The sequence below is a fragment of the Trametes versicolor genome, assembly GCF_000271585.1.
Source record: "Trametes versicolor FP-101664 SS1 unplaced genomic scaffold TRAVEscaffold_18, whole genome shotgun sequence".
NCBI lineage: Eukaryota > Fungi > Basidiomycota > Agaricomycetes > Polyporales > Polyporaceae > Trametes > Trametes versicolor.
Window position 1 is genome coordinate 108,897 of NW_007360338.1, and position 20,095 is coordinate 128,991.

Here is a 20,095-nt window from a genome sequence, read left to right on the forward strand (position 1 = left end):
TGACAGTGAGAGCAACGCAACAAGGAGAATAGGACACTCAGCGTCCAGCCATATATTCCTTGGATGCATGGCTGACCTCCCAGCAGATAGAGGCTGCCCAAGCTGGCATTTCGATCGCAACTAGGTCATCCTCGGTTCGGGAACTGGGTCGCCAATGAACATCTTGAAGGGTTTGCAGGCCTGTGAAAAGGTATAACATGTGCATTTAGACTTCGTATATGTGTGTGTGGCAGTCTTTGCTCTTGCGGGCTCGGTGGCTCTGGACGACTGGTGACTCGGAACTGCTGGGAGGAGGCAAATCATTATAGCGTGGGGATTAGGGCACGACGCCGCGGGTGTATTTGAAAACGTCGGAATCATTGCGCACACAAGCTATGTCGTGAAAATGCGAACATGGTAGAGTCGACGAGCGAGAGGTCGCCGGACGAGGAGAAGTGACGATGGTTGGACGGGAGGCCTCGAGTTGCGGGAGGATGCTAAATCGGCAATCTCGGCAACCGCCGCAAACGGGCGTCTATTGTCTCGCAGGCTCTTCGTGTCCAGTCACCCACGTGTGCACCGTGCTCTCTCTCCTTGTGCTCACTCTGTGGCTTTGCTTGAGCTTGCGAGATCTGCTAGAGAGCTGTCGACAAGATCTTTGTGCACGACACAAATCTCAGTTCTATGTTTTCTGAAGCTCATATTCCACTCGAAGAGGGCACACGCGTATGGCCTTCCTGCTGGTCGCGGTCATACGCATGCCTTGCTCACAATGCTAATAAATCATGATGATGATCTTCCACTACCAGTCTTACGCCCTGAGACCTCACTGCCACCATCATCCTGGTAGGGAGTAACAACTGGATTTGTGGTTCCAGCGATTCATCTATCTACTCAATCAAAACGGCCCCCGGGCGCACTCACACTAATCCTAGCTAGGAAGCACTGTGCCCTGGCACCCACGCCCAGCTAAAACTCAAAGCAGCTCAGTGAAATTGCACCTTTCCGCTCGGAAAACCGCACACGTGAAACCCGGACGCTCGCCTCGCGCCTACTCTTCCTGAACCGCAACAACATCGACGCTGCATCGACCTGCATAGCTATTCAGCATGCCCATCGCGCCAGTGGACGACCAAGGGACCGTCCTGTACTATGAGGACAGCGGCGCGCCGGCTGGGTCTACCGACTATATCACAGTCGTCCTCATCCACGGAACCTGCTTCCACAGCGGTACGTCTCCGTCGCGCCTTACCGCCGACACCACGTACTCACACCGCACAGCGGTCTATCGGCCCATGATACCCTTCGCAGCTGAACGGAACCTCCGTTTTGTGCTGCTCAACCTGCGCGACTACCCCGGATCCTCTCCGTACTCCGCGGACGACATGGAGGACATGCGTGGGTCCACCCCTCAGCACCAAGCGCGGGCGCTGCAGACTCGCGGGCTGGAGATCGCCGAGTTTGTACGCTGGTTCATCGAGATGGAGGGCACACCGCCGATTAGGGAAGCGGCGGGCACAGAAGCGCTTGTAGGAGGTGTGTCCGTCCTCGCTTGGTCGGGAGGAACTTGTGCCGCGGTTGCCACGTTCGCGCATGCGGACAAGCTCCCTGAAGCGACGCGGCGGCTGTTCGACGCTCACTTGCGAAGCTTCATACTGTACGGTATGTATTGGGTCTCAGTGGATGGACGAGCGACTCGTCATTTAACTTTGTTTGAAGATCCCTCCGTGACTGTTGTTGGGGAAGCGCGCCCTCCAGGTCTCGGTGCCCTAGTCCGGAACCAAGCAGCGCCCTCGGGTGTGCAAACCGCCGAATTTGCACTCACCATTGGGTCGTATTACCCTCCTTTCACGTTTCCCGACAGTATCGACCCGCCACCTGTTTACGATCCTCCCCGCCGCGCCATCCACCTCAGCGCCGACCCGGTCGATCCGAAGTACACGCCCACGCCTACGAAGATGGGTCCGCGTGTCCTGCGCGATGTCACGCACCCGGATATCTTCGCGGATACCCAGCACCTACTCTGGGCGCTTAGCTTCGACATGTATCGGCAGAACCTCTCGCGTGCGCTGTTTGACTGCCGGTTCGACGACGGAAGCGGTATGTTGAAGGAGGTGTGGCCTGCATTGCGTGTGCATGTCGTGTGGTGCGACAGGTCGCCCGGTGACTGTCTTTGGGCGTCGGCGGTGATACACGCGAAGTACAAAGATGCGGAACCCAAGTATCGGAGGCCGGTGGAGTTCCACAAGCTGGAGGATGCGAATCATTTTGTGAGTCGCGCATTACAGGGTCGATTTCTCTGGCTGACCAACACTCCGTAGGTACACTGGGAGGAGCCAGAGAAATTTGTTACGTTCTTAGCAGGTATCGTCTGATGAACTTCAAGAATCGTGTGTACTTCATTTCGCTTGTCGTTGATATTGAGCAATACTGCATCCCAGTTCTCTGACCAGGCACGCGTGTCGGTTGCTCTATTTGAACATGCAGAGCGCTGACAGTTACTGTGTACGTTCGCCCACTCTTTGCCGCGAATACCTCTGATGAATCACACACCTTTCCAGGTGAACTCTCCCCGAAGGAAGACCTTCCATGCCGTGTCGTCATCTCACCCTCTGTCCCGTGAAAGATCAGTGGCACCTAAGCGATCGGATGAGCACCCGAAGAGCTGTCGCGACTGACACGTCCCGCCGAGATGCCCCGCCGCGAAGCCCTTCATATTCGGGCACCGGAGATATACAGGGCGAACGTGGCACGCGAGCCCTGCGACCCATGGAACCGCGCAGCGCGGCCAGGCTGCGCGGTTCCGCAGATGGACCTATGCGGCCGCGATGGAACGGCGCGTGGAAGGCGCGAGATGACTGTGGGACAGCGAGTGTGGGTGTGCCGGGTGTTTTGCGTCGCGGATGTGCCGCGATCTTGCCAGGACGGGCTCTTCCCCGGCGGCCAGGGCGGTGTCACAGGCTCGCGGGGCGAATCAGGTCGTGAGTCGCAGTGCTCGCATTCGCAAAGCTGTGGTGATGTCATGCGCTAATGCCTGTCTAGGGCCACTGGGAAGCGTCCGAGGAAGGCTGGCGCCGACTGCGCGATAAAGTGGCCCGAGGAGGCCTGTAAGAGCATGTTTGGACCGCTTGCTCTGAGCATAGCTGACGTTTCGTCTTCACATTGGTCCGGCCGAGGTTTCTGCAGACAGGAGGCGCACCGCGTATGTTCTCCTGTGGCGGAGACTTGTGTCGGTAGCAGACATCCGGAGCGCGCAGAACATCCGTGCTATGCGAACTACACTGCGCCTGGCTGTCCAGCCAATGGTCGGCACTTCGACCTGCGAAGATGCCGTACTTCGCGTGGAAGGGGCGGCGGGTGGGCCGGAGCCCTAACCCTACGTGGGACGAGATTGGTATGTTCAGTCCGAGGAGGAACTCGACATACGCCGAGTAAGAAACAGCGAACCGGAGGAGGAGAATCGGATGCGATCGATAGACGGCGCGAGACGAGCTCGGGCGGGCGGCGCGCTGGGTCGGGCGCGGGGGAGCAGGAGAGGGGAGGGCGACGGATTGGGCGGGCTTCCCTCTTATTGTGCTTCCCACCGGGGCGCTTCTCCATTCTACGGTTCCTGTGCCGGTCGCGCTGCCCCCGCGTCCCCTCGCCCCGTCCTTTGTCTCCGGCGGGAACTGCCTGCGCTGGGCCCGCTCCTTTTTTCTGCTCTGCATTTCGCCCCGCCCAGCCTTCGATCGCGACTTCCCACCCGCTCCCCCGGCGTCACACTGCCACCCGCGTCCGTCTCCTTTCCCCAGGCTCTGTCCCCCTCCGACTCTCCCGCCGGCCCAGTGCGGGCGCGGGTCTGCATAAATACACTCATGCTCCGCCTCGCGCGGGCGCGCGTCGCGACCTCCTCTCCCCACCCATCGCGGACGCGGGAGCATGCCCTTTCCGCATCCCTTCAAACGCTCGCGCCAGCAAGAACCTGCTGCCTTTCCCCGCTCCATCCTCGACGCCGTCAAGGCGTTCTATGCAACTGAGTGAGTGCTCTCTCCCGCCGGACGTCAACGAGAATTGAGTAGACCGACTCGCTTACCCTTCATCTCGTCATCCAGGAGAAGAGAACCCCAATACAGTGAGTACGCGGTCTCTCGCGGCGTCTGTGCGGCGCGCGCCTCGAAACTGACGCGTACGCCTTCCCCGCAGAGCCCAAGCCCCGCGACGACCGCAAGTCTGCAGCGCACTCGTCCCGCCACCCGCACCCGCCGCCACACCATGCCCCGCCCGCTCGCACCCGCGCCCCAGCGCGTCGCGCGCACCGAATCACGCAGCTCCCGAACGAGGTCCTCGCGCATATATTCGTGCTGGGGGCGGAGGAGGACGCCATGTTCCCCGTCGCCGTCTCCCATGTCTGCAGGGCCTGGCGCTACATCGCGCTGCACACGCCCGCGCTCTGGCGCCGCATCACGCTCGACGCCGGCAGCCTAGCGATGTGGGGCCAGCGCATCCCGCGCGCGAAGGCGGTCCCGCTCGACGTGCAGCTCGCGCCGCTCGCCGCGCTCTCGCACCTCGCGTACTACAACCACGTCCAGCTCTGCATGCACGTCGTCCTCCCGTACATCCACCGCTGGCGCTCGCTCGAGGTGCGCTTTGGCGGGTACGCGCCCTTCCTGTGGAACGCCGCGCTCGGCGGGTGCTGCGGGCACTCGGCCGCGATCGAGGCGCCGGCGCTGCGCGACCTCACGCTGGTGTACCCGGAGAACGACGACACGAAGGAGTACATGCTCTTCAATGGGTACGCGCCGCGGCTGCGCCGTGCGACGATCCAGGGCATCCGCCTCGCGTGGTCGCCGTCGCTCTTCCAGAACCTGACGTATCTGGACTACACCCACCACGGGTTCACGCGCGGCGCGCAGGCGGCATCTGAGGTGCTGTATATGCTGCAGGTCTCGGCCACGCTCGAGGAGCTGCGCCTGTCCTTCCCCTGGCGGGGCGACCTCGCGTCGCGCTACGCGCTCTCCGCTTCCTTCTCCCGCACGGTCCACCTGCCGCGCCTGCGGAAGCTTGCGCTCCACGTTGACGGCCCCGATATACCCCCGGCGCTCACGTACACCCTGCCCCATCTCTCACTCCCCGTCCTCCGCTCGCTCTACCTCATCTCGCACCCCGCCCCGAAGAGTGTTCCATACACGGACGTCTCCTTCCCACATCTCCGCACCGTGCTCAAAGCTCTTCCGCGGTTACCCGCACTAAGCCTTCTCCACGTCGCACATGGGTGGCTAGAGGAACGCTTCCTCGCGTCGCTCCTGACGTTACTCCCTTATCCCGGCGCGCCGCACCTCACACTCACCCTCGAGGGCCCACAAATCACCCACGGCTTCCTCTGCTACGCCCTCCGCGGCGCGGGACGCAAGTTGCGCGGGCTCGCGACGGTGCGGGCAGAGCGGCTGACCGCGGAGGGCATCCTGGACGTGCTCAACCGGCTGAACGGGATGCTCCTGCAGAGCGCGACCCACGTCTCCTCGCTATCGGCGCTCTATATCCGCGATTGCGCCGGCCTGGACTGGCGGTCGCTGCAGTGGCTCTCGACGGTCGGGGTCACGCTACGCGTGTGGGAGGGCGGCCGGGAGGTAGACCTGCGGCACTCGCGGGCGACGAAGCGGGCGCGTTTCCCTTGAGGCTCCCATTTGCCGTTTGCACACTGACGACTTTCACGCTGCGCCGGGCCTGCGCCAGGCAGCCTGCACGATACCGACACGACCGCTTTGCGACGACACCGTGGCTGGCACGGTACGACACCAGACATTCATCCTACACGCGATGTGGCTGCACTCACTTTTTACGTTACATCCTGCTGTGGTCCGTACATGCACAGCGCACACTGGTCCATCGGTACAGCTCCCCGCTCAGATAGCGTAATTTATCGTATGCCTGTTCTACTTATCCTTCAGCGTCGGTGCTGGAGCCCGCTGTATCACTATGCATTTACTTACATGTTGTGTTCAAACTGTGGATGGGTTCACCGCGAGGAAGCCGCCGTCCACTACGATCTCCTGCCCGTTCGTGAAGCAGCCCGCAGGCGACGCGAGGTAAATGACCGTGCCAGCAATCTCCTCGGCCCTACAAGATGAAAACGCGCTCAGCACACACTCGCGAACGTAGCGTGACAGGCACGTACTTTCCGGATCGCCGCGTCGGGACGGGCACGACCGCCTTGCTGACCTTGTCCACGAGGTCGTCCGTGATACTGTCGAACGTCATTTCCGACTCCCACACGCCCGGCGCGACCGCGCAGACCCGCACGGGCACCTTCTTCAGCGCGAACTCGGTCGCCATCATCTTCGTGAGGTGTGACGCGGCCGCTTTGGCGCTGTTGTACGCAAACTGCAAACACGGCCGCCACGAGGCGCAGGCCAGGGGTCAACAACCACGGCACACAACACGCGGCACGCGCGTGCGGCGCGTGTGGACGCAGGGCACGTACGTGGTTTTGTGACAGCTTCATCAGGCCGCTCACGCTGGTGACGTTGATGACGGCGGACGTGTGCGACGGCGATTCCTCGGTGCCCGCCGCGAGCAGCCCGAGGAAGGCGGTGGTCACGAAGAAGACGGAGAAGGTGTTGATCTTGTAGAGATCGCCCCAGCTCTCGAAGGACTCGCCCTCGAAGAGCGCACGGCCGATCGTGTCTGCGTCCTTGCGCTCGGGCGCGTTGGGATCTTCGAACCAGCGCGATACAGGGCCTGTCTGGCCGGCGCTGCAGAGGTTCGAGGTGAGTCGTTCTCGAATTTAGCGAGAGCTGCGCGACGTACTTGTTGACCAAGATGTGCAGCCTGCTCTCCTTCGACGCGAACGTATCCCGCGCGGCGGCAATACTAGAGCGGTCAGTGACGTCCATGACAAGCCTGGAGCAGGATTATGATGAGTTTGGCCTCTACCACGAGATAATATCACTCACGGTATGATAGACCCATTGCCCGTGTGCCCTTCTGCGAAAGTGCTCGCTGACTTCTCGAGGACCTCCTGCCGCCGTCCAGTAATGTACACCTTCGCGCCGTTCTCCGCCAAACCGAGCGCGATCTGCCAGCCAATCCCAGTACCACCGCCCGTAACGAGCGCAATCCGACCCGTAAGGTCGAAGATCTTGTTGAGATGCATATGCTCAGTCATGGTCATAGTCGGCTGCGAGTATTAAAGCAAGGTGGCGACACAGCGCGTAGTGTTCTCTAGACAGTCTCTGAGACCCCAGGAGAGATAGCGAGCGATACAAGTTGTCCTCCCCGTCGATTGGGGATACTTGAGGGTCGTTGAGACTAGTACCCCGGGTGCGGAGCCCCGGACCGTATGTGGGGTCAGGAGGGTGCCCGGTGCGGTCCCTTCAAGTTCAGCATGACCAGACACAGGTGAGAGTGGTAAATGAAATGCCGCCGATAGGGACCAGCCTGATAGTCTCCGAGCTAGAGTGAGCGATGCAAGAGCCCGGGGGTGCATCTGGGTGCAGAGGACAAGCTCGAGTTGGTTGACGTTGCGGACCGAGAGGACATGTTTCGGCGCCTACGCGCTGCTCTGTGCTCTCCTCCGTCGGAGTCGGAATCCGAGGCGTTCGTCTGAACCACCAACTCGCGCGAACGCTCGTCCAGACTTTCTGGTGCGGTCTGCACTAGACACTTCATTCCAGCTGATATACCCAGGAACAGCGCAGCCCGAGAATTTAATGTCCTTGAGAACAAATGATTGACCTCCCGCCGGCCGATGGCTCCTCGCCGCCGGTCCGCCCCATGACTAGCCTATGATTGGAACTTGCGGCCCAGCGATGTATATCTGCACCCACACCCTCCAACCAGCCGAAATGAACGTCCCACCGCCCGCCCACCCTACTCCCACCGCGCGATGTCCGCCGACACAAGCCCGCAGCAGGAGCCCGAGTACCACTACGACTGCGTCGTCGTCGGCTCAGGCCACGCCGGCAGCTGCGCCGCGCTCTCCGCCCGCGACGCAGGTTGTGCGCGTGTACTCATCGTCGACAAGTGCCCCCCGGAATGGGTCGGGGGCAACGGCTTCTTCACCGCGGGCGCGCATCGCACCACCCACGACGGCGTGCGGGACCTGCTCCCGGTCGTCCAGAATGTGTCCGCGGAGGCGGCGAAGAACATCGACATGGACCCGTACACGGCGGAGGACTTCACACGCGATATCATGCGCCTGGGCGACGGGCGGTCCGACCCGCAGGTGGTGAAGGCGGTTGTGGACGGTTCGCGCGGCGCGGTGCAGTGGCTTGCCGAACGCGCCAAGGTCCCGTTCATACTTTCGTTTAACCGCCAGGCGTACCTGGTCAACGGGCGTCATGTTTTCTGGGGAGGCCTGGTGCTGAGCGTCGTAGACGGCGGGAAGGGCCTCATCGCGGCTCACCGTGCAGCTCTGCAGGAGGCCGGCGTAGAGACGTGGTTCAACACCGCGGCGACGGAATTACTTGTCGAAGACGGCGCCATCACAGGTGTAATCGTCAAAAAGGAAGGCGCGACCCTGAAACTGCGCGCACCTGCTGTCATATTGGCGTGTGGAGGTTTCGAGGCAAACAAGGACCTACGCGGAAAAAACCTCGGCGTGGAGTGGGAGCGTGCTAAGGTACGACCGTTTTGTATCTCCATGTTTTTCCTCACGCCACACACTGACTATACCACAGGTACGCGGCACCCCGTACAACACCGGCGACGGTCTCGCCCTCGCACAACGCGTCGGCGCCCGCCTCATCGGCGACTTCGCGGGCTGCCACTCGACGTGCTGGGACGCAAACGCGCCCGCGGACCGCGGCGACCGCGTGCTCAGCAACCAGTTCACGAAGTCCGGGTACCCGCTGGGCCTGATGCTGAACGCGGCCGGGGCGCGATTTGTGGACGAGGGCGCGGACTTCCGCAACTACACGTACGCGAAGTTCGGGCGCGCGATCCTTGCGCAGCCGGGCGGCGTCGCGTTCCAGCTGTGGGACGCGGAGGTGGCGGGGTGGCTGAGGAAGGAGGAGTATGCGGACGACGTGGTGGAGCGGATTACGGCGGATAGTATCGAGGCGCTCGCAGAGAAGCTCGGCGGGAAGGGGTTGGAGGATAAGAAGGCGTTCGTGCGGACGGTCGCGAAGTACAACGAGGCGGTGCATGCGTTCCGCGCGGAACACCCTGAGAAGGCATGGGACCCCGCGGTGAAGGACGGGCTGTCGACGCAGTCCAGCACACTGAAGCTCGAGCTCCCGAAGTCCAACTGGGCGCTGCCTATCGAGAAGCCGCCGTTCCTGGCGGTGAAGGTCACCTGCGGCATCACGTTCACGTTTGGCGGGCTCGCTATCGACCCCGACACCGCCCGAGTGCTGTCTGACGCGACGGGGAAGCCGATACGGGGGCTCTTCTGTGCTGGGGAGCTCGTTGGCGGGCTGTTCTATGGTAACTACCCAGGTGGAAGTGGGTTGACTGGCGGAGCGGTGTTTGGGAGGAAGGCCGGCGAGGGGGCGGCGAAGTTGATGAGTGCTGCTTGAGGAAGTCATTGTGCTCGATGTGTTACCCACTGTATGCTATACCATTTTCCTCGACCGACCTTAGGGTTTGTATGAGTAGTCGGAAGCAGTAAACTTGTCATAGCCACCGTACTATAATGCACGGGAGACCACAGAAGAATACAGCTATTTACTACACGTTGATCTTCGCCTGTATATACCGGATAACAGAAATGGGGAGCGGAGGCAGGCAGTTATCTGCCATCCGTCTCAAACTAAACCAGCCAAAAGCTCCACAAACTTCTCCGGCTCCTCCCAATGATACTATAGTATATTCAGCCCGCGATAAAACACAAGACGGACGCGAAATGACCTACGAAATGGTTCGCGCCCTCCAGCTTATGAAACTCCACCTGCCTCCGGTGTTCAGGATCCGCCGCGTTCCACTGCGAGTGTATGACCGCAGCCGTCCACGCGCAGTCCCCCGCCGTCATGTCGCACCAAATATACTGCACGCGCACATTCGGCCACACCTTCTTCGGCACTCCGCTCCCATCGTTGTCGTCGAGGACGCGGCAGTCGTACAAGCAACGCCGCAGGTTCTCCCTGTACACGTTGTAGCTGAGCGTCCAGATGAGGTGCTGGTTCTCTGCCATGACCGCAGGGTTCGTGAGGCTGCGCAGGACCTCGGGGGACATCCGCGAGGTCGTCGGGGTGTGCTTAGGGTCGACGGGGTCGGGGCCCAGGTGGAGGGCGCGGCGCGGAGGGTCGTAGACTGGGGGCGGGTCGATGTGTGCGGGGAAGGTGAATGGGGGGTAGTAGGAGCCGACTGCGAGCGCCATGTCGGCGACTTGCTCGTCTAGCGAGGCGTGGCGACGTGGGTGGAGGACGGTCAGCCCTGGGGGGCGTGGTTGTCCGATGATGGTCCCGCTGGGGTCTAATCTCGCTAGTAAAAACCCATATACGCTAGAAGACAATTGAATAGTGCGTACCGTACATGATGTAACTCCGCAGATGAGTGTCCAGCAGTTTGCGAGTCTCCACAGGTAGTTTATCTGCGTGTGCGAACATGGCGGCCGTCGGACAGGTTCCGCCCGACCATGCCAGGAGCGAAACACCCCCAGTCCCCGCAGCTCCTTCGATGGGCGGGATGCACTGAAACTCTATGAACCAACGCAAGAACGCAGCGATCTCGAGGCCGCGGTTTTTGATCGCCCTCGCTTGCGCCTCTTCGCTAGGACCGCGTAGGTCGTTCACGTCCTCGGGGGAGAGCAATGTGGAGCCAGGGTAGTCACGGAGGTTGAGCAGCACGAGGCGTAGATCGTGTTCGGCGAAAAACGGGATCATAGGCCTGTATACCGCTGTAATGTACGGTACTGACGTCAGGGTATGGTGTATAAGTGACCGAAGCAGCGACGTACCACTATGGAAACATGTGCCATGGACGAGCACAAGAGTGACATAGTCGGTGGACCCGGGAGGAGCGCCGCTATCTTCGAAGTAGAGGACCGTGCCATTGTCGTCCACTGGTGCGGTAGGCATTGTGCTTCGGGGGAGGAGGCGACCATGGGGAAAGAGAATATATAGGCCGCCGGGACTTCAGAGTGTTCACACGGATAGGCTACGAGTCTAAAAATACCGTTGAGTGCATTGAGTAGCATGGCTGCGTCTGTAAGAGAGAGCGCGCAGCAAGTAACTGTACTCTAGCTCGGACTGTGTGGTATTGTTCGAGAGCGGTTCATACCATACCGGCCAACAGCGCCACAAATCTCTCAGGCTCCTCCCAGTGATACTATGGCACATTCAGACTAAAGAGCGCAGCGGAAACACGATATAAACGACTCACGAAGTGATTCGCCCGTTCTACCTTGTGGAACTCCACCCGCCGATGTTGTTCTGGGTTCGCGGCGTTATACTGCGCGAGTATGACGGCGGCCGTCCACGCACAGTCGCCGGTCGTCATGTCGCACCAGATGAGATGCGCACGCAGCGCAGGCCACAGCTTCTACAGCGACCCGCTCCCATCGTCGATGATGCGGCAGTCGTATAGGGCACGCCGGTGGTTGTCCTTTTACACGTCGTAGGTCAACGTCCAGATGAGGTGCTGGGTCTCCTTCATGATGTCAGAATCCGTGAAGCTACGGAGGACCTCTGGGGACATGCGCGACGTCGTGATAGTGTGCTTCGAGTCGATCGAAGCCGCGGCAAATTGTAAGGCTCGACGGGGAGGATTGTATACGGGTGGCGGGTCGAGACCATCGGGAAGCGTGAAGGGAGGGAAATACGATGCGGCGGCATGTGTGAATTCGGCAACTTGTATGTCTGCGGACGCAGTTGGGTTCGGGACCAAGATCACGAGGCCGGGCGACCGCGGTTTCCCGATGACGGTGCCACTAGGGTCTGGGAGCTGTCAGAAATTCGTCCAGCGTCGAGTTGAATAATTACACGGTGCAACATACATGATGAAGCTGCGCAAGTGGGTGTCCAGAAGCCTGCAAGTCTCGTCCGAGAGGTTATCTTCGTGAGCAAACATGGCGGCAGTGGGGCAGTTGCCGCCCGGCCATGACCGGAGTGCAAGGCTTCTAGAGCGGTCTCTGGTTCCCGCCGCCTCCTAGATCGGCGGAATGTGTTCCGACTCTACGTACCAGTGAAGGAAAGCAGCAATTTCGAGGCCGCGATGTTGCATCGTGCGTCTCTGAGCTTCCACGCTCGGTCCCGTAGGTCGTCGACATCTCGGGGAGAGCCGCGTGGACCCCGGGTAGTCGCGAGGGTTGAGTAGAACGAGACGTGGATTGTGCTGGGTAGCGAACGGTGCCATTAGCCTATATATCGCTGTGGGCGGAATGAGCGCCCGGTTTGGATAAATACTCAGAAGTGCGAGTCGGTGACGACGTGGGCGACGTACCGCTATGAAAGCAAGTCCCATACACGAGCACCAGGGCAGTGTCGTTAGTGGACCCAGCTGGCGCGCCGCTGTCCTCCGAGATAGTAGAGAACAGTACCTTGTTCGTCCAACGGGGCTGTAGGTATGTTGTTTACGGGGAAAGCAGATCATTGGTAGTAAGCTGAGGGGTATATAAACTCTCGATAGTCCAGGAGGTTCACACGGAATGACTGCGAAGCATATGGGATTACTGTAACTTCCCGACCAAAGCGGCGGGTCACAGGTCACAACGACCCCCGCCGCCCCGCATTTGGAGGTCTGTCCCGCGTCACAGCGGCCTCCGCCGCCTTCGCCTGTGGTCCGGCGCCGGTCACGCCCCTAAATGGCATTTTTGGCGGCCCTGCGGGGCCGCGCGCCGCTTTTCGTACCGGATGGTCACGGTCACCACCGGTCGCGCCGCTTTTTGGGCAGCGCCGCTTCGTATCCGGGCGGTCACACCCCAAACCCTCCGCCGGATTGGTCGGGAAGTTACAGTAGTACTAGTACCGAGTGTATTGAGTAGTGCAAACGTATTTCTAGCAGATAACGACTCGCGGCGACTGCTGCGCACAGATAGGACGCTGGAAGTACTTGCACCGGTAGTAGATGACGGCAAGAGGCTAGAGCGAAGTGAAGGCCAACTTGCGTAGACAGGCCGTGACGATGTTGATGTGACAGCGCAGCACGAGGTCGCGTTCAGTCACAGTGAGATAGCTTCGCGTTCTGAGGGGCACCTCCAGCCTGCGGAGAGGGCTGCTCCAAGAGCGGGTCGCAGCTGTGGAAGCTGAAGTCCCACCAGTAGGATGCCAGACACCCTGGCCAAGTGCACAGACGGACGGAACCCCGGCGCTCAGAAGCGCCCGTGCCATTGTGGCGTTCAGCGTGCTGCCAGTGCAGCGCCACAGCACCTCGAGGCCGTTCACCCTCCTACGTTCTTACCATGACGTGGCACCTCCTTTCTCTCAGTCCGAATGGCCGCGGGGGCGTATCTTCTGCATCTCCGAGCCTAATTATGGATCATGGAATGCCGAACTTGCGTTTCATGTATGAACTGCGGTTGAAGTGGGGTCCCGGAGATGGGAATGGCCTACTCAAAGTCGCCTCGGGATTGAACGTGAACAACCTGCTGGTGCGAGAAGTTATATAAATTGTATGAGCGCTAATATGATATTCATTTCCAGCGTTTGTCTGAACGCCGCGGACACAGACAAACGCACCGGATCTCGATCGGGCTGTGATGAAGGGGGCGCGCCGCGCCGCGTGGCCCTCGGCACTCAACTCATCCCCGGAGCAACTACGAGGGTGGGGATTGAGGAACACGTAGAGCAAATGAGCTGCTCTGATTGTCCAGCAGCGTGACGTCGCTGGGTCCGGAAGAAGAGGAGCCGTTTGCCATTGGCTGGGCTAGTCCGTCTCAGACAAGTGTATGTAAAGCAGCGCAGTACCTTCTAGCGTGACCACGGAGTCTTCCGAATTCACTCAATTCCCTGCTGCTGGTTTTACTGCCTCGCGCTCACCCCCATTTCCGAGCTTTGGTATGTTCGCTATTTTGCAGGATCTTGTTTGTCAGTGAGATTGAACAGGACGTTGTTCCCAGGAGCGTTTTCGGCTTCAAGCTCGCACCCTCCGGCTCATCCGAATACCATTCCATCGTCAAGAACAATGAGTACTAACAGATCGACGGCACCCGCGCACTGCTGAGCGAGCGCGCGGTTGCGTCGAACATCTATACGATCATCTTTCATCGACCAAGTCATGAGAGCGATGGGGAGCACTGTCGCGGCATTCTATCATAGGATAACCTCCCTGGGTCTGGATCCAGCGATGAGTTTCAGACGTATACCCTCCCGTATGACCAGACATCGCAGGAGGCATTCAGCTGGGGCGGTAAGTTATTAGCGATCGACGAGAGCGAGTGAGCCTGTCTCGCTTCTGACGGAGATGTCGTGGTGTGCTAACTTTAGGTGTAGCTCAGCTGAAACCCTTTGAAACCTCGGCTAAGTTAGCAGCAACGATTGCACGAGTGCTCTCACGATCGTTGACCTCAACAAGCCCAGAGGCTTCTGGATCCTCTGTGATACGTGAGTATCAAGTTGCTTTGGAGTGACTATTTCTCACACCGTTCCGCATAGCTTTTTGAAAAACATCCGCACTGCTTTCTTCGTCGACCAGAACCCGGACGGCTTCGCTACTCCTGCTTGAGATGAGAAGGCATACCGCCGTCATCGTTGAGATCTGAAGGATGTGTACTAGAATGGGATTTTTTCTTCGTCTATGGGTGCTGTTGTTGTGAACTGCTGACATATCCGCCGTTCAATCTCAAATGCAATGCTGTACTGTGGTATTTCCCATGCGCGCTCTCAACCACGTCACTTGCCATGTATAGTTTAGCACCAACTAGACGCCTAAGTGGCGGCGCGTCGGGCAGCGCGCGTGTCCTCGTCCTCACCTTGCCTTCTCGCCACCCATCATCGAGCTCTTCTCGACATCCAGAACCACCGCCTCAGCAAACTGGAGAAACGCATCTCAGCTATGATTGACGGAGGATCCTCATCCGACTCCTCCGGCGACTCCCCGCCACACATGACAGGCGAAGACGATGTCCTTGCGATGGAGAGCACGGGGCCGGACTCGTTCATCTCCCAAGGCTCAGGGTTCACCAAGGACAGGGACGTCTTCCAGGCGTCGGTGAAGCGGTACGGGCGGCCGGGGCAATTCGGCGGTGGGGAGGGTGCGCGCGAGCCAAAGGCGCGTCGCAAGGACCCCCGCGGCGGCCAGGGGTCCAGCCTGTGGGACGCGATGGGCTCCGGGCCCCAGGTGCGTCTGGCGAAGGACGAGCTCGTGGACACGTCGCTGGTTGAGCAGCTCCGGAACCGTGAGTTCTCGCATTGTTGTTTTGGGGATTGGGGATCCAGTGGCGGATGCTCAGTATCTTGACGCCAGAATTCGGAGACCCGTTCGATGACGCCATGTTGAAGAAATATGCGGGCACGGGGCCCTAGGCAGCAGTTCCCCAACGACAGTGAAGTATAGGTGCGTATCTTGATTATCCGATTATTCGTAGCTGGTCATGACAGTCGGCAAAGGTGTATGTTTTCCAGGATCTCGTCGCAGCTTTCGCTACCCAACTCGGCATGTAAAACTACTTTCCCCCTCGCAACCCGTGTACAATTCATCGTCTGCGCCGTCGCTTCTTTCGTCTGCCGATACTTATCTGTACTGCTTCGACTTCGTACAGGGGCTCCTGAGCTTCGCCTCCGTATCCTTGGAATCGACATTGCCCTGGACCCCACGCCGTTCCCGGCGTTGAATACGTAAACCCTGTCTATGGTTCTGCGGTTCCTGGCTCTGGGCTCTGGCACGCTCTGCCGCTTGGCGTCTGGCTCTACTGCGCCTGGATCGCCGCTCTCTTTTTGAATCGCAACGGACCATCGCTATCGTCTCTGGGGTCTGCAGACCGCTGTGCTCAGTCATTCCATCGCCCCCAAGAACTTAAATGTGCCAAGCGGCGGGTCTTCTGGCCATCCTGGTGTCTTGCCTTCGTCAGCGCTCCTGCTATGGCCGCAGTCATGGCCATGCAGTCTGCGCTGCCCCACAAAGTCACAAGTTCCCAGCTCTTACTGAAGAACACCCACTCGCGGGCGTAGCTCCTAAGATAGAGCTTCCTAATGCTTGAGGGAACTCCAGTGAGACAAAGGGGGGGAACGGAACGAGAGGACTTGCACTCAGGCAAAGTCCTGGTTTTCAGCACAGGTGTTTCCAGCCGTAGGGGGAAGCGCCGGAACGGCGTGTGCGGTCCGGTCACGTGACCGCCCTCTTTGGGGTTCTCGCGGGTGGTTGCGCGCGCGACTGCTGGAAATGATTTCCAGTGCGCGCGCGAGGGTTCACTTCCCGAATGTACCCGCGGATAGACACGCACGAAGATGCCGATTCCAGAGCTTGAGCGCGAGGTGTGGAGCCAAAGGCTCACCACCTAGCGAAGCCACAACAGCCGTGGCTCGATACCTCGCGCCTCGGCTAACCCCTACGGCGAGCGATATTCTCCCGGATCCGATTTCCGAACAACGTATATATTCTATATTCCGAGACTCAACGTAATGCATACTTCTTCTTGAACGCCGCCATCGACTTCTCTACCAGGTGTAACCGAGACTTATCGAAGGAATTGGAAATGAACAGTGGAAGAATCGCCTCGATCTTCCGCCAGTACTCTAAGAACGCGTGCGAACGCCATCCACCTTGCGTCGCGACCACGTCTGGGTGTGTCCCCCGCAACAACAACTCTGTAGCTCCGCCAATCCTGAAGCAATGTCCCGAGAGCCGCCCTAGGCCCTCCGCGACCCAGACCTCGTTGCACCGGTCTAGAAACCAGTCCCGTGTCATGGGAGCCCATCCGCCTTGCGCGGTCTCGAAACTGAACAGCGGCGCGTCCTTGGGGATGGCCGCGTTCACCCTGAGATGGTGGTCCAGCGCGGTCTTCGGATCAGTTGGGTCCGTCATGGCGGTGAGTATGACGTCCGCTCCCGCGAACTTCGTGGTCTTCGTCCACGGAACGTGGAAACACGCGTAATGCGCGCCGCCCGGGAGCACCTTGAACGTGGGTCGCGGATGACGCGCGACGTTCTTCGCAGGATCGAACGCGTTCCGCGAGCGAATCGTCAATTCGCCCAGCCTGCGCAACATTAGTACCACTCAGAACGCGATCGTCGTTCATACACACCGACGACAACCCCAGAAGGCGCAACACGCCACCGCGTACACCGCGGCGTCGAACGCGTTCGTCAGGTCCAATCGCGCTCTCAGCGCGTGCATGTGCTCCAGCGTAACCGGCGGCCGCTTCGGTTTCTTCAGCGGCTCGAGTTTGAGCGCCGCGCTGCACGTTATGCGCAACGCTCGATCCGCCGGCCAAGCCGCGCCGTTCAGTGCGTGCCAGAAAGCTAGCCCAGCCAGCCAGGTGTCGATAGTGGACTTCGAGACTCTCCCAGCCCAGGTAGCCACGAACGCGGAGACCAAGAGTTCGCTCGCTGGCATCCGAGAGTCCTCCGAGAGATGCATACAGTCACAGAATTGAGTGAACCGCAAGAGTCCAGCTCCGTAGTTCTTACGCGTGTCAGGTTCGATCGCGCAGATCATAGTGTCGAGAAGTCGGTTTGTGACGTCGTGAGAGAGAAACTGAGACGAGTGTTGCTGGCGAGAGAGACCATAAGGAGTGCTCCAGAGCCGAAGGCGCTCGTTGGCGAGAACAAGAGGCCGGTGTTCTGACGGCTCGATGACGTTTTCCGCCTTCGGTTTTCGTGGTTTTCGCGCGCGAGAGGTTCGCGGCGGAGGTAGAGTCGCGTTCGGCGCCGTAGTCGCGCGACTCATCCCCCTCCCTCCCGCGTGCGCGCGGACACTTGCCAGCGCGGTTTTCGATTTCGGAACTCTAGGCATCTAGGACCAGGAAAGGCTGGAGCTCTAGCGGAAGCTCAAAAAGAATCGGGAGTCTCGAGAGCAAGGGGTCCGGGATGCCGCGAGACACCGGGTCGGCCTTGTTCTCCTTCGTGTTCACGTACTGCGGTCTGATGCGGATGTTCTTCGTCATCTCAACGGTCTCCACCCTCCGGATGGAGGCGTTCACCTGAAAATTCCTGCTTCTGCCCTTTGCCACTGCACCTATCACTCCGACGTTGTCGCCCTTCACGAGGACGTCCTCATCCTCTACCCCCAGCTGCTCCAATAGCAGCGCGGCGAGCTCAATACCGACCATTTCCGCCCACCCGATGTCCCGCCCTTGCGACTTCCATACAGCGAGCGGAACGGCCCAGCGCCACGCGGCCGACGTTTTCCCATAGACGAGCCCGATGCCCCAGTCCGAGGACGCGTCGACCCAGATGTCGCGATCGACGACCGGTCCCCGCGACCTCAGGTCCCGCGAGACGCCTTGCCGCTGCAGCGTCCGCTGCCACCACTTCAGGTCGGTGATCAGCGACTTCGGCGGGTATCGCGGCGCGAAGATCCTCGGGTCGGGTCCGAAGGACGCGATGAACGCGCACAAGTTCCCTAGGAACGCGCGGCCCTGTGGGTAGACGAACGCGATGTGAGTGAGACTCCCATTCAGACTGCAAGCCGCCTTGTAGTCGACGCGCTTTGCGCTAGCTCGTTCCAGGAACTCGTCCACCTTCGCGAGGTGCTTCTCGCGCTTTGACTCCGGCAGGGAGACTCGCTTCCGCTCGAGGTCCCACAAGAACCCGATGTACACCCCGGTACTCGCATAGCCGTTCACAGGCCACTTCTCCACGCTCCACGGTACCCCTAGCGGTGTCGAGATCTCCAAGATGCTCCCCAGGTCGTGGCCATAGACGTACGCGCCCGTCGCCTCACAACGCGCGGTCGGAAACCTGAAGTTGAATAGATCGTCTACCCATTTTGCGTTCGGGCCGAAACCGCGCAGGTTCAAGATGTCCACCAACGGGTCCATCATGGACCCCTGCAGCCCCACCCCCGACGCGATCCCGAAACACACCACATGGTCGATGAAGAACCGACCACTCTTGCACTGAATGATCAGGAACTTCTTGTGGGCCGCGTACACCGGTATGTTCCGAAATGCCGCGTCGACGTCTAACGACACGACTTGCGCACCCGGCGGAGCGTTCGCCACCTTGACGACTTGTTTAGCCCATGCTGATATCCCCCGACCCCAAACTAGTCGCGCGCCGACTCGCCCCCCCTCGCGCCTGAAGCACGGCCTCGCGCTCGTCGAAACTGTGCTTCACATGCACGCGCGCGGCTTCAACGCCCGCTTCCATGCGCTCTGGGCTTCTACACGCCACTCGTATCCTCGCGCCTCGTCGCGCTCACGACGCCTGCGTTTCATTACGCGCTCTCTCGCTTCTACACGCGCTACGCTTCAACGCGTCGTCTCCGCCGCTTCCACACGCGCGCGGGACTCAAAGAAATATCACTCACAATCTCTGCTACGTCTGCAGCTGTCCCCCACTGCGTGGGGAAAAGGGTGGCGTCGATCCTGCCGTTCACCGACAAGGTCTCGCGGTCTTCGAAAGAGCAGTTCTGGACCAGGCGGTAGCGACCGGGCTTCCCCGGCTTGTCAACGACGGCGAGGGGGGAGGAAATGAATGGGGAATCGAGGATGCGTTCTACTTCTGCCTGGCTGTACGGTCCCGTCATGCGACCGAGTTTTACTTGCTCGTCGACGTAATCTTGGATGAAATCTAAATGTTCTGGGGAGGTCGCGTGATTCGGAAAGATGCAAGTCGAGTCCAGGTGGGCCATATCACCGATCGGGAAACCAAAGCGTAGTTTGTGTGGGAGGTCAGGGTACTTCCCCAGTAAGCCGTAGTGCAGAAGGGCGTCCTCCCACGCCTCCACCCTATACGGCGTGATGATCCGCTCACGCTCCGAAGCACCGCTTCGTCGCGCCGTTATGATCGGGGGAGCCACAATAGCAGCAGATGTGGCAACCATCGGACGCGGGACATGTGCGCCCTCTGCAGGGTAAGGCGCCGCCGAGATTCCACCCGATGCACAGACTGGCGCGCGTACGGATGGCGATGAGCTTCCCGCTGTAGAAGGTAGAGAATACTGGCTTCCCTGTGCCTGAGATGGTTGTCCTGCTGCAAGCCGAGGACAGGTGTCCGTTTTCGCCGCAGATAAGGCAGAGCTGGCCACCGAACCCGGCCGGCCTGCCTCCCTGAAAGGGCGCGCCGCGACCGCGGCCTCGTCCAAAGCCGCCGCCGCC

The 20,095-nt window shown here is 60.2% G+C and overlaps 8 protein-coding genes across 8 annotated transcripts; 4 read left to right on the forward strand and 4 right to left on the reverse strand.

Moving 5' to 3' along the window:
• The first annotated feature begins 1,060 nt into the window (after positions 1-1,060).
• On the forward strand, positions 1,061-2,679 carry TRAVEDRAFT_176360 (alpha/beta-hydrolase). Its single transcript, XM_008047395.1, has 5 exons — positions 1,061-1,209; positions 1,261-1,641; positions 1,699-2,249; positions 2,301-2,484; positions 2,541-2,679. Exons 1-4 carry the CDS (start codon positions 1,089-1,091, stop codon positions 2,352-2,354), a joined length of 1,107 nt encoding a protein of 368 aa, XP_008045586.1. The 5' UTR covers positions 1,061-1,088; the 3' UTR covers positions 2,355-2,484; positions 2,541-2,679.
• Positions 2,680-3,897: 1,218 nt separating this feature from the next.
• TRAVEDRAFT_54474 (uncharacterized protein) lies at positions 3,898-5,633 on the forward strand (the record flags this gene model as incomplete). The annotated part of the gene is made up of 3 exons (XM_008047396.1): positions 3,898-3,995; positions 4,071-4,090; positions 4,162-5,633. 3 exons carry the CDS (start codon positions 3,898-3,900, stop codon positions 5,631-5,633), a joined length of 1,590 nt encoding a protein of 529 aa, XP_008045587.1.
• A 324-nt stretch (positions 5,634-5,957) lies between these two features.
• On the reverse strand, positions 5,958-7,111 carry TRAVEDRAFT_137226 (short-chain dehydrogenase; the record flags this gene model as incomplete). The annotated part of the gene is made up of 5 exons (XM_008047397.1): positions 5,958-6,075; positions 6,134-6,339; positions 6,440-6,710; positions 6,766-6,858; positions 6,912-7,111. 5 exons carry the CDS (start codon positions 7,109-7,111, stop codon positions 5,958-5,960), a joined length of 888 nt encoding a protein of 295 aa, XP_008045588.1.
• A 729-nt stretch (positions 7,112-7,840) lies between these two features.
• On the forward strand, positions 7,841-9,608 carry TRAVEDRAFT_176367 (FAD/NAD-P-binding domain-containing protein; the record flags this gene model as incomplete). The annotated part of the gene is made up of 2 exons (XM_008047398.1): positions 7,841-8,578; positions 8,637-9,608. 2 exons carry the CDS (start codon positions 7,844-7,846, stop codon positions 9,474-9,476), a joined length of 1,575 nt encoding a protein of 524 aa, XP_008045589.1. The 3' UTR covers positions 9,477-9,608.
• Positions 9,609-9,704: 96 nt separating this feature from the next.
• On the reverse strand, positions 9,705-10,976 carry TRAVEDRAFT_54477 (alpha/beta-hydrolase; the record flags this gene model as incomplete). The annotated part of the gene is made up of 4 exons (XM_008047399.1): positions 9,705-9,758; positions 9,812-10,371; positions 10,427-10,795; positions 10,856-10,976. The coding sequence occupies 4 exons, from the start codon at positions 10,974-10,976 to the stop codon at positions 9,705-9,707; spliced, it is 1,104 nt and encodes a 367-aa protein (XP_008045590.1).
• A 529-nt stretch (positions 10,977-11,505) lies between these two features.
• Positions 11,506-12,248, reverse strand: TRAVEDRAFT_75729 (uncharacterized protein; the record flags this gene model as incomplete). The annotated part of the gene is made up of 2 exons (XM_008047400.1): positions 11,894-12,248; positions 11,506-11,827 (listed from the first exon to the last, which is right to left on the reverse strand). The coding sequence occupies exons 1-2, from the start codon at positions 11,965-11,967 to the stop codon at positions 11,506-11,508; spliced, it is 396 nt and encodes a 131-aa protein (XP_008045591.1). The 5' UTR covers positions 11,968-12,248.
• A 2,641-nt stretch (positions 12,249-14,889) lies between these two features.
• TRAVEDRAFT_54479 (uncharacterized protein) lies at positions 14,890-15,359 on the forward strand (the record flags this gene model as incomplete). The annotated part of the gene is made up of 2 exons (XM_008047401.1): positions 14,890-15,232; positions 15,301-15,359. 2 exons carry the CDS (start codon positions 14,890-14,892, stop codon positions 15,357-15,359), a joined length of 402 nt encoding a protein of 133 aa, XP_008045592.1.
• Positions 15,360-16,458: 1,099 nt separating this feature from the next.
• TRAVEDRAFT_89111 (DNA breaking-rejoining enzyme) lies at positions 16,459-17,685 on the reverse strand (the record flags this gene model as incomplete). Its single annotated transcript, XM_008047402.1, has 2 exons — positions 16,459-17,029; positions 17,078-17,685. Coding segments are annotated over 2 exons (1,179 nt in total), but the record flags the coding sequence as incomplete, so codon positions are not given.
• Between the last annotated feature and the right edge of the window lie 2,410 nt (positions 17,686-20,095).

Coding starts and splice junctions, on each gene's coding strand:
- TRAVEDRAFT_176360 (XM_008047395.1), top strand. CDS start 1,089: ATGCCCATCGCGCCAGTGGACGACCAAGGGACCGTCCTGTACTATGAG. Junction 1,210..1,260: donor CGGAACCTGCTTCCACAGCG/GTACGTCTCCGT, acceptor CACACCGCACAG/CGGTCTATCGGCCCATGATA. Junction 2,250..2,300: donor TGGAGGATGCGAATCATTTT/GTGAGTCGCGCA, acceptor AACACTCCGTAG/GTACACTGGGAGGAGCCAGA.